Source organism: Rhea americana, unplaced genomic scaffold (genome assembly GCF_003343005.1).
Source record: "Rhea americana isolate MKP2758 unplaced genomic scaffold, rheAme1 scaffold_454, whole genome shotgun sequence".
NCBI classification, from domain to species: Eukaryota; Metazoa; Chordata; class Aves; order Rheiformes; family Rheidae; genus Rhea; species Rhea americana.
The window spans coordinates 153,264-166,390 of NW_028186595.1; the positions used below are offsets into that span (position 1 = coordinate 153,264).

At 38.1% G+C, this 13,127-nt stretch overlaps 1 protein-coding gene across 1 annotated transcript; it reads right to left on the bottom strand.

Moving 5' to 3' along the window:
• Nucleotides 1-11,440: 11,440 nt before the first annotated feature.
• Nucleotides 11,441-12,400, bottom strand: LOC146589476 (olfactory receptor OR9H1-like). The gene has a single exon (XM_085316169.1). It carries the CDS (start codon nt 12,398-12,400, stop codon nt 11,441-11,443), a length of 960 nt encoding a protein of 319 aa, XP_085172295.1.
• Between the last annotated feature and the right edge of the window lie 727 nt (nt 12,401-13,127).

A 13,127-nucleotide genomic window follows, 5' to 3' on the forward strand; every position in this document is an offset into this window, starting at 1 on the left:
GCCTATTCCAAGCTCAAAAAGAGTACATCCCAATGAGCAAGAAGTCAAGTAGATAGGTCAGGAAACCTGCACGTATGAGCAAGGAGCTCCTGACTAAACTCAAACATAGAAAGAAAGAGGTGGAAGCAAGGACAGGTGACCTGGGAAGAATATAGATCAACTGTCCGAGCATACAAGGATGGAGTTAAGACAACTGAAGACCACCTAGAGGTGAAACTATCAAGGGACGTGAAAGGCAACAAGAAAAGTTCCTACAAGTACATAAGCAACAAAAGGAAGGCTATGGAAAATGTGGGCCTGCTGCTGAATGGGGCAGGGCCATAGTGACAAAGAAAAGGCAAAGGTACTGAATGCCATTTTTGCTTTAGTTTTCACTGTTCAGATTAGCACTCAAGAATCCCATTCCTCACAGATGAGGGAGAAAGTCTGGAGAAAGTAACACTCCCTCAGTGGAGGAGAATTGGGTTAGTGATCACTTATGCAAATTGGGCATGAACACATCCATGGATCCTGTCCGGATGTGTCCATGGATGCTAAGGGAGCTGGTCAGTGTAATTACAAAGCCAGTCTCCATTATCTCTGAATGGTCATGATGATCAGGAGAAGTTCAGAGCACCGAAAGAGTGAAAAAGCTCCTAGCTTCAAGAATGGAGGAAGGAAGAGCCAGGGAACTACAGGCCAGTCACTCTCACTTCAATGCCTGGGAAGGTGATGGAGCAATGAATCCTGAATACTATTTCCAGACAGGAAGGATAAAAATGTGGTCAGGAGTAGTCAGCATGAAATCACAAACAAATTCATACTTAACCAACATGATAGCCTTCTGTGATGAGGTGTCTGGTTTGGTTGATGAGAAAAGAGCAGTGGATGTTATTTACTCTGACTTTGTTAAGGCTTTTGACACTGCTTCCCATAACATCCTCATAGGCATCTGACGAGATGAGGGCTCGCAAAGTATACAGTAAGACGAATGGAAAACTGGCTGAAATGTCAGACTCAGAGGGTTATTATCAGTAGCACAAAGTCCAGCTAAAGGCCACCCATTAGTGGTGTCCCTCAGGGGTCCATAAGAGGCCAATACTGCTTAACATCGTCATCACTAACCTGACAGATGGGACTGAATGCACCCTCAGCAAGTCTGCAGATAACACAAAATGGAGTGATTGATATACTAGGTGGGTGTGCTGCTATTCAGAGACACCCCAATAGGCTGGAGAGATGAACAGAGAAGAATCACATGAAGTTCAACAACAGGAATTATAATGACCTGTTCCCAGGGAGGAATAACTGCATGTGCTACTACAAGTTGGAGGCCAATGAGCTGGAGAGCAGCTTGATAGAGAAGGACCTGGGAGTTCTAGAGGACAAGTTGAACATTGGCCAGCAAGGCACCTTCGTGGCAAAGAAAACCTATAGTATCTTGGGCTGCATTAGGAAAAGCGTTGCCAGCAGGTCAAGGGAGGTGATCTTTCTCCTTTACTCAGAACTAGTGAGGCCACATCTGGAACACAGCGTTCAGCCTTGGGCTCCCCTATACAAGAGAGAGATGGATCTCCTGGAGTGAGTCCAGCAGAGGGCTACAAAGATGCTTAAGGGACTGGAGCACCTCACATACAAGGAAAGGCTGAGAGGGTGGAGACTGTTTAGTCTGGAGAGGAGAAGCCTGAGGGGGGGATGTTATCAATGTGTAAAAGTATCTGAAGGAAGGGTGTAAAGAGGACAGTGCCAGACTCTTCTCAATGGTGCCCAGTGACAGGATGAGAAGGAAAGGGCACAAACCGAAACAAATGAAATTCTGTTTAAACATTACATAAATGTTATATATTTATTTGGTGAGAGAGGTTGAATGTTGAAACAGATTACCCAAAAAAGTTGTGGAGTGTCCATTCTGGGAGATATTTAAAACCTGATTGGACCTGGTCCAGGGCAGCTTGCTGTTTGTGTCCCTGCTTGAGCAGGGATGTTGGACCAGACGATCTCCAGAGTTTCTTTCCAGCCCCAACTTATCTGTGATTCTGTGACGCCCTGTGGAATCTCACCTTAAGAAAAGTCATATATCGAGAAAGAAACTAATAGGAATACAAGAATGCTGTGATACACATGCCAGTGCTGAAAACTTGCTATATAAAACAAAGTAATTTTAACTTAAGCTCTTTCGGGTACTACAGTTTTATATATCACCCCTGCCCTTCCATTAATGAGATATCTTTTATAGGGTTCAGATTTTGATTTCACTGTAGTTGTTCATGTCCTTTAAAGGAATGGATGAATAGGGGAAGCCAGGGTATTTTTATGAGTGTTGTTTTGTAGACATCATAAAAGAAACTGCTAAGTAGAATCAACCTTTATTCTCAGAAGAAGGCCCTGTTCTGTTTTTCTACTCAGAGAATTGCCAGCTTTAGAACCTAAGCGGGTCTGGAAAGAGTTCTGAGACAAATTAAGATTGGTACAGAGCTATGGAGTGGGGAGACAGGTTTATTGCTATCCTCAGTTCCACTTTGCCCAGGTGTTAGGTTCTGTCCCCTTGACCACATGCTCATGGTAGGTGGTGCACATTCCTCTGATTGCTGTATTCTCTTCCTCTAGGTCACCCAAAATGAGCTAGATTGGTGATTTAACAGTAGACAGTGGAAGAGCTGCTCTGTAATATAGCTGTGCTTTTGTGGCAGTTTCCTAAACATAGGTGACTAGTGCCACGTGAGGTCTCCTGAGACCTCTGCACAAGGTTGAAACATATGGTACAGGACTTATGAGAGATCTGCACATATCAGATGCAGCAGCTGACCAGTAAGAGGAATACTTCACTGTACCTGAAATGACATAATGACTGTAGACACTTGTTTCTGGCAGATGAATCCTGCCTTCTGAATTATATGAAGATATTATTTGAGGGAGAGAGAGAATAAGATAGAGTTTATATAATTATACATTTATGTATCAATCTGAGGAAGCCCTGCAGCATGTCTTGGAGAGAATAAATGCCATCTCTGGTGAACTCTTGAAGAAGAGCCTACTCTATGGCAGATGGGGCATGCTGCCAAAAATGCTAATTAATACCAAAAGGATCGACAAACCGTGTCAGATATGTTTGCCTGATCATAAGCCTGAGAAATATTTCCCAGAGTGAATTTCTTGATAGAGGTGTTGGCTACTTAACATGGCTGTGGGTGGAGAGTCCGTATTTGCTCCTCCTAGAATAGTTACTGTGTCATTTGGGAAAGCATAGATGTTTAGTAGTCTTAAGAGTAGGTGTTTTGAAAAGCCCCTGAGAAACCTAATCCTGTTGGCCCTGACTTGAATAGGGGCTGAACTGGAAGACCTCAAATCTAAATTATTCTGTGATTCTGTGTTTAATTTCTTTGACCCACCCTTCAAAATGTCAGTCTCTAAAGCACGTTGCCTTTGGGTATGTATACTAAAATTTGCTTTTGGTCTCTGGAACTGATTGCCACTCAGTGGTACCATGTCAAATTATGAGAAAAAAAGAACTTTTATCTTTAACTACTTCCCAGCCTGGAGGTAAAAGAACCGCATTCTATTTTGATCTCAAAGATGAATATAAGGCTAATAAATTTATTACAGACTGTAGAAATCACAGTTACAGAACAGAATGGGTTAAAAATGAGAATTAGGATGAGAATTGTTTAAGCTATGGGAAGCAATACAACTGCCTAAACATTAGTACCTAGAATAACTTTAGATACTGTAGAATACCTGGATGGTAGACACAGAATTTGCAAGAGACTTGCACCCTTCTGGAACAATAGCTAGAAGTTAGGCAGGACAACTTGTGACTTTAAAATGAGGTCAATTAATTATGTTTAGGCAATTAAATATTCCTCAGACATTACAAAATAAGTATTTTCATTGAAGGGAGTCATTATAGACTGCCTTAATGGCCAGTGAAGACAAATAGGTGCATTTAGGACAGGATTCACCTCTGCACTGAGGACACTGATTGTKAAAGGAGATGAATTGTTAGGTTTCACTGCCTATAAAAGGAGTGAGTCTAGAGATTATTTCAGATGTAGTAATATGTACAGAAGATGGCCTCAGTTAGTCCATTAAAACCTGTCTCTAGATTTTCTTCAAGGTAGGCACTTTTAGGATATATTTTGTCTGATCCAAAAGTAGATATCTAAAATAGATCAAATGAAGAATGTTTAGTGGTCATATTTCTCTGCATTTATTATGAAGACTGTTTAGCTGACTAACACATTTACAGAACTCTGCATAAGGAAGTCTGAAGATACGTGATGTGCACCTCACTATCATTGTTTAACAATATAAAACCTACTTCAAAACAACAGCCTTACCATCACTACTCTGAGACCTAATCATGTGCATTAATGCATTTTGGTTAGGCTTAATTATCCACTTAATATAGTAGTGTTCCTCCATACCTCTATCCCTATATGCAGCTATTAAGAAAAATAAAAACAAAACTATTTTGTAACTTACACGTGAACATACAGATATGTGTATGTGTATATGTTTTAGAATTAAATATTTGTGTATAACATTTCTTAAACAATGGCACTGATTGACTGTTTCTTTAAAGAAATTTTAAGAAATGTCATTATCAAAAACTGGTAAGTGCCTACTATTCTCTTCAGTTCAGTTCCATTAGTTAGGCAAACAGTTTGCCCACCGTCTTCAAAAGCCAGTGAAAAATGAACCTCTTTATACAGGAAAAATTGTCGGAGAGATTTGATAATGAGCTACTCTACTGCAAGCCAGATATAGTAAAATTCATTGGAGATCCATTTTATTTTAATTAACTTTACTCATTAACTTAAATATTAAATACATATTTAAATCAATGAACTATAAAAAGGATTTGGGGCCGGGCTCTTTTTGTCAGTGACATGCGACAGGACAAGAGGCAACGGGCACAAACAGAAACAAAGGAAGTTCTGTCTGAATATGAGGAAGAACTTCTTTACTGTGAGAGTGACAGAGCACTGGAAAAGGTTACCCAGAGAGGTCTCCTTCTCTGGAGATATTCAAAGCCCGCCTGGATGCGATCCTGTCTAACATGCTCTAGGTGACCCTGCTTGAGCAGGGGTGTCGGATTAGACGATCTCCGGAGGTCCCTTCCAACCTCAACCATTCTGTGCTTCTGCGATTCCCTCTACACAGCATGAAACATCTGAAGTAGACTTTAGAATAATTCAGATGAATAGCATTCAAAATGTTGGAGCGATGCTGAGAAAAACCCTGCAAACAGTTAACAAGACTCAAGGACAAGGCACAGAGAGAAATAGTACTGCAAAAGATAACCAGCTCCAGCTGAATAACCTTGATGAAACTACAATACTTTGAGGAATGTGAGAAGTAGGCAAGACAAAAGCAGCAGAATAACCCAGAAGTGACCTTAGGTTCATTAAGACTTATTAATATATTATGCTACACACCCCTAAAAGAATAATGAGACGGAAATGACATGATAATGATGTTACTGCCTCTTCTCCACTTCCTATGCTAATTAAAAGAATGTTAAAATGCAAACACAGCATGAATACCTGATATAATGAAATTGTAACAAATAGAAAAAATTGTATAGCGTACTCCCTGAAAAGTGTGTATAAATAAAGAATGAAAAGGGGAGAAGGTATGCTAGCTTTGTGGATTTACCGACTAGCACCCATCTCTGCACAGAAATGAAATAAACAACAATCTCGACCATGTGTGTCTCTTGGGTGCTTGCACACTGAGTAACAAAACCCAGTTTTGGGACAACAAAAGTACAGTTGACAGAGTCGTTAACAGTATTCTATGGAAAGGAGCCATGTTGTTGGTACTTATGTGGAGACCTACACTCAGGTAAAATGAATCCCACAGTATCTAACTCTGAGAAACACGGAAGAAAAGAAAAAATAGAAAAGTCAAAAAGGTGAAAAAATAGAAGGAAGGAAGGAAAGGTTTGAAGGAAGGAAGGACAGTGAAAAAAAATTATTTCTATTGTAAATGTGCACCAACATAAACACTAAACCACAAAATCTAATTACTTGACAGAGTGAGATGAAGATGAATACACCAACCTACTTACTTATTTCTTTAGTGTTGATTTAAATAACTAATTAAAAAGAAAAAGAAATGCCACTTAAAAAGCATGAAAAAAGAAAGTGGCGTAAAAATGAAATGTTAGATGATTTAAATATGTTGAAATGGTTTTGTATTGAAATTTGAGATCAAGAATTTGACACAGCTAGGAGAGTAGTGTTTCCTCTTCTGTTAAATGGGAAGATGAGCCACTCCCCCTTAAGAGTGAAGTTCCATATGTTGAACTGCTTCTTGTCCACCAACATGAGAGGAAAAAAACATAGTCCTCCTGTGGTCAGTAGCACTGCTCTCATTCTTTTTTTTAGACCAAATTTTTAGCATAAGAGCTTTGACTTTGGGAACTGAAAAGTTTCCAGTTAGATCAGATCCGAACAGAATCTGTGACAAGGGGAAAAGATTGCCTCAAACTATGACAGGTAGTATTTGTCTTCTCTATTTATGTATTTACATGACTTTTAGTCATCCAGACTTCCTCTCACCTGGTCTATCTTGAAAGTCTTCGTTACAATGAGATTTACTACATCTTAGAATCTATTGACTGTACGTACTGAATCTCCTTTGACTAAAAAGTTAGGGTGATTAGCTTAGTATATACTAAGGGAGAAAGCCAGGTGTCTAAACATAGACATGAAGTAATTTTTTAGAGGCTCAATGGTATCAGACACACTGGCACAGAACTATGTTAGATTATACACTCCCATAGTGTCTTCAAGAAGCCAGGTGTGATGCTCTGGGACACTTAAAATTCCAATACATTATGATATTTTGGCACATGAATCTCATCCTTAATCAAAGAATAATTTATATTGTGTGGGGCTTCAGTGTCAAGTCCAACCTCTTGCTCAAAGCAGGGTCAACTATTATCTAGATCTTGATTTCGAACACATCTTTAAAACAACAAGGATGGACACTGCAAAATCTCTCTGAGAAATCTGTTTCAGTGCTTGATTGTACTCAGAGAGAGAGAAAAAAAATGTATGCTTATATTCACTCAGAATCTGCCTTTTTGGTCTGTTGTTTCTCATTCTACCAGCATGTCCTGCTGTGAGGTGCCTGGCTCCAGCTTCTTGGTAACCTCCTTGTTAATACTGGAAGCCTTTTTTTGAGGATCAACAAGCACAGTTCCTTCAGCCTCTCCTCCTGGAGTATATGCTCCAACCACTTGACTATCCTGGTTGCAGAGCTCACTCTAATTTGTTGAGTCTTTCTTGTATTGAGGAACCCAAAACTAGATGCAATGTTCTAGATGCAATCTAATGAGTGCTGAGTGGAAGATGGAAGTGAGATAAGAAAGAAACTCTTTGCTTGATCTACTAGCTATACTGTTGATTATGCAGTCCAGGATACTGTTGGCCTTCTTTGCTGCCAAGCACACTGATGATCTATCAGTTTCCCCCAGGATCTTCTCCAAAGTGCTGCTCTCCAGCCAGTCAGTACTGAGACTGTTTCATTACCAGGACTTATTCCATCCTAAGTGCAGGAATTTGCATTTGTCCATATTGAATTTCATGAATTTCCTATTGGTCCATTTTTCCAGCCACTGTAGAAAGTAGTTCTGCCCCATCAAAGTTTAGTCTCATCTATCAACTTGATGTACAAAAATTCTGCCACCTTCTCCACATTATTGATAAAGATATGAAACAGGACAGTGCCCAGAGACATTCCTGTAGTATTCCACTTGTTGCAGTCCAGCAGGTAGAGTACAACCCATTGGCCACTACCTTCCAAGCCTGATAATCCTATTCATCTTTTTGTCTATCTAGTTTTACATCTATCTCTACTCTAATGTCCTAATTTGGATGAAAGACTATGATAGAAGACAGTGTTGGAAGCCTTGCTAAAGCTCAGCTAATAGATGTCCACTGCTACTCCCTCATCCACAAATCCAGTGATTTCGTCCTAGAAATAGGTTGGTGAGACATGATTTAGCTTTGGTAAATCTATGCTGACTGTGTGTTACAGAAAGACTAACTCCGTGATTTTCCTAGGGCTTGAAAAGAGGAGATTGAATGGTCTCTAGCTTCTCAAATCATCCTTTGAAGATGCCTACATTGCATGTAAAAATGTATTGCAGCAAAGGAAGAAGCTATACTGTTCTTTTTTTTCACCTGATTTTGTTGCCACAGTTGCACTTTTTTTGCTATAATATCCAGGAGTTTACACTGCAATAACTCTGTACATCCAAAGGTAATCTCAAACAACTCAGGGGGAGATATCTGCATTGTTAATATCCACAATTAGATTGATGAGTCTCAGCTGATGAGACTGTCACTAGCTATCCACTCCTATTGTTTTATATGTGTCAGAAATAGTGTATATTGCACACAGGGAAAATATTTTGTGTGAAGTTGTTCTTCGTGGTGGATAAGGTGAACGCAACAACAATATGTGGTGTGGATGCTGATGGTGTGCTTCTTGATGAGATATCTGACTGGGGATATTTCAGAGAACAATCTAATGGGCATGTCCTCAGGAAAGCATCCTGAGAAAGCTACTTCAAATGAATTGCCTTCTATGTTTATCTTAATGGAAGTTAATCTCTCTGTAAAAGTTCTTGTTGCATTGTCAGTGGAGGGAACCTAGATCACTAGTTGGATGATACAGCTAGGAGAAATGAATTACACCCTTTGTTCTTAAAATAGGTAAGGTAAGAGCAGCTTCACCTGGTACATATTTGCCAGAAAAAAAGCTTGAGAAACAATTTTTAAAAGACACAAAAATAATTTGAAATTATTTTTAACCACATAAATATCATATGTAGATCTCTAGTAGAGAAACTTAGCACAAATAGTTTATAAAGTTTCAAATCAGTCCTCAAAGAGGAAAAAAACAATGTCGTTTTTCTGTATCTATATTTATTTTGGAGATATTTTCTTCTTGTTTGTGTTCTAGACTGTACTTGATGAGGATTATATTACAGGATGTCTCTCAAAATGGAAGTGCTAGTAGAAGAACTTATGCAATTAAAAGAAAAAAGAAAAAAAAAAGAAGAAAAAACTCTGAAAAATGCCAGTACCAGAACTTCCTTATTTATACCTCAAGTGTTAAATACATGCTTTTCTATGTTGTGCAACCTTTCCATTGTATCTAATACGTATCTAATAATCAGAGATTTAGAAGATGCTGAGTGTGGTATCAATGAGGAATCTGAGGAACTACAGATCAGTAAATGTCACATCTGTAATGGACAAGTTGGTAGGAACTGTGATAGAATACATAATTAATGGATACACACGTAAGAAACATACTGGCAACATGGGGAACAAGGGAAAGCAAGAATTCATGGCTCAAAAATACATTGAAGATCTTGGAAGGAATCAATAAGAAAGGTACATCCAGTTATGGTATATCTGAATCCAAAAGGCTTCCAACAAGGAAAAGATAGCAGAAATAGCACCCCTTATTCCATCATACACCAGAGGAAATTAGAATGGTGCAGAATCCATGGAAAATGCTTTATACAGGATACATAGCCTTATCATCCATCCTTTCACTAAGATTCCATCAGCATCCTTCTCCTCCACAGCACTATGACATTACAATAGAATTTAAAATGGATTAAAGATACTATGTTCACTTTAGACCTACAGCTTAGTGACAAGGCTGAGAATTGACAAAAAATGAAATTTCTGAAAATACAAAACTCATAATTCAAGTGACATCTGGGATTCACATGTTTCAGTCTAAAAGGCTCTATATATATTATTAAATTAAACAGTGATCAGTAGTGTTCTCTGGCACTTAAATCAAATGGCATGATTTGTGCGTACCACTTAATGTTTTTCATCTACATAATGTAGTGATAACTAGAAAAGATCCCTGATCCAGGCACATCTATGTCAGAGTGAGCTGACTACTTCACTAGAACATACTAACTGAATTTATTAGACCATCAGTGACTGTAAAAGGAGCACAGTAGGAGGCTGAATGTTTACTTCAGATACTTCCATTATACTTAAATTTATGTATCAGAAAGTGGAGCTGAATTTCATCCTGATGCCTTTAAGATACACAATGAACAGCCATTTTCTACTAATTTAGATCTTTTGGAAGCCTAGTGCGCACTGAGATTACAATGGTGGCCAATAGAAAAGGCTTACAGAAATGCCTATGTTAATGGATCTACACAGAGGGATAATCTATCTGGCATATTCTCCCATTGATTCAGAGTTTTTCTTACACAGTTTCTACATGGATGGGATTTCTCTACAATATAGGCATACGTATTTGATATACATATGCTTGTATATACATATGCTTGTATAGATTCCTGTTATAGTAAAAAGAGAGAAAGAAGTAACTATGGATGGTGATTCATTTAATTTTAAAGAGATAAAATTTCTTCTGAGTAGGAAGAGAACTAATGTTTAATTCAGAATTTTTTTTTTCTGACAGGTAACTTTTCATTTCTAGTCAGCCCTTGCATATCTTATATCCACTCCATATCCACATATTTTATACCACAATACAATGAGAACTGAACACAACCTTCTGGTACAGTCATGCTTACATGATAACTCAAGACACCGCGCCTCAGTCCCTTCACACAAAAGTTTGAAGTTAGTATTTTTTGGAATTTTCATTTTTCCAGAATATTAAATGTCTGCAAGTAGATGTAAGCCTGATCTTAAAAATATTATCTTTATACTATATCAGATTGTACTGTTACAAGCCTATCTCTCAAAAACAAATGTCTCTCTTTGCCTATTACAAACAGTCTTGTACATATAGAAACACAAAGAAACAAAATTTAGACATACTAATTTGTTCTTTTGTTGTTGTTGTTAGAGAGCAATTCAGACACAAGATTTCAGTTGTTCCTCAATGCTCAGTGGTTACAACCTAGATTTCAGTTATTCCATGCATTTCTAAGACAAAGCAAAATTCATAAAAAATAGTTTTAAAAATTAGAAGGAGTCACAGACAAATAAAACACTTGGTTCATTCTTAATTTGCATATCTTTGGAAGTCTACMATAAGGACATCTCCATCTGAGCTAGCTATGCTCCAGTGCATAGAAATAGCGCACCTCCAGAGAGTAATTCATGTGATATCTAGGTGTTTTTAAATGTCTAGATGTCACAATGTGATTAATTAGGACCTTGAAGTACCTGCACTTTTTGAATGATTATAAAAGGACTCCATATTACAGCTCAGATGGAGACAACCAGATTGTAAATGTCTAAATCTGGTTCAGTGAGTCTAGAACTTCACCTGATCTGAATGTCTTAGATTTCTTTTATAACCCTTGCTTTTATTCATAACACTGAACAACTGTGATCATGAAAGTTTCTGGATGACAAGCCCTGGAACTTGATGCTCCTTGTCTTACGTTCTGTTTCTAGTGAATCGGGCTCTGTGGTTGTTCTTTTCTTTAGTAAAGATGCTTTAAAAAGCCTTTCCTTTTTAACAATTTTTTCAGAGCCCCTTTTACCTCTTTGTTTCGAAAGGTATAGATGAAAAGGTTTAACATAGGAGTAACAGTAGTATAGAGGATAGAAATGATATTGCTTTTGTATGGTGAGGATGTTGCCCCAGGCTGAGCATACATGAAAAAGACAGTTCCAAAGAACAAGCTAACAGCCAGCATGTGGGAAGAGCAAGTGGAGAAGGCCTTGTGCCTGCTGTCAACTGAAGGCATTTTGATAATAGTGGTAATTACATAGCCATAGGAGATAAAAACTACCAAGGCAGTGCTCACAATAATAGATCCACATACACTGAGCATTATTATTTCATTGACAAATGTGTCTGAGCAGGAGACATGCATTACTGCAGGAACATCACAGAAGAAGTGGTTTATTTCTTTGGGCCCACAAAAAGACAAGCTGAATGTAAAGCCTGTCTGGATGGTGCAGTTAATGCAGCCTGACAGATAAGAGCCCACAAGCATGCAAACAGAAAGTCTTTTATTCATAGTGACTTGATACAGCAGTGGGTTGCAGATGGCAAAGAAGCGATCATAAGCCATCACAGCAAGTAAGAAGGCTTCAGTTGTGCCAAAGAGAGAGAAGGAGAACATCTGAGAAGCACAGCCGTTACAGGAAATGATTCTTCTGCCCAGTGAGAATGTCAGTGCTGCTCTGGGGATGATGACAGAGGAATAGCAGATGTCCAAGATAGACAAGTTCCCTAGGAAAAAGTACATAGGAGTGTGCAGCTTGGAGTCCATTCTAATGATGAGTATCATACCAGAATTTCCTACCACTGTGACAACATACATTGTTGAGAAGAGAGCAGAGAGGAGGACTTGCAATCCTGGATAGGATTTGAACCCAACTAAAATGAAGTCAGTTACCTTCGTGTGGTTTTCTGTGGTTCCTTTCAGACACATTTCAAATAAGAAATAATACTGCAGTGTATTTCAGGCACATGGGCACTTTGCCTGGGAAAGCAATTAGAAGAACAATATAATATATACAAGAGATATGAGATAAATATGGAGCAATGGAAAATGGAATAATCAATCATATCTGCAGATGTCTTTAATATATTCACGTATATCTGAACCAATCATCCTGTGTCATTTTCTAGAAAGTGTTGAGAAAGAAATAACATACATGCAGCTCATCTGAGCTATAGTACAGGTCCGCTACAGAATGAAATTTCTTTTTCTTGATTGATTATAATGGTAATGTACACAACAATTTCAGATGTAAATGGACAGAAAAGTATCACCCCAAGAGAGCAGCTAACCTGTAAAAGACAATCAAAATTGTAAAAAAAGGTCTATTGTTAAAAAAGGGAACATTTTTATTTCTGTTAGTTTTTTTTCTTTTTCAAGAGGATTGGAACAAAATTCTCAAATGTAGAGACTTCTTAAGGAATAAATTTTCTATAATAAATATTCTAGGAAAATTAATTGACAGAAAAAAAATGAAATAACTCTTTTTAATTATATTTAATCACTTTGTCTTCACCAAGTGGATGGCATCTCTACCAGCCTYGGATATTTACAGTAGGTTGATGCCTACATTACAGCTAATAATTTAGATGACCTTTAAATTCTGTGGAGAGAAATAAATGTTCTTACCTTAGAATATTTATCACAGAGGGTATGA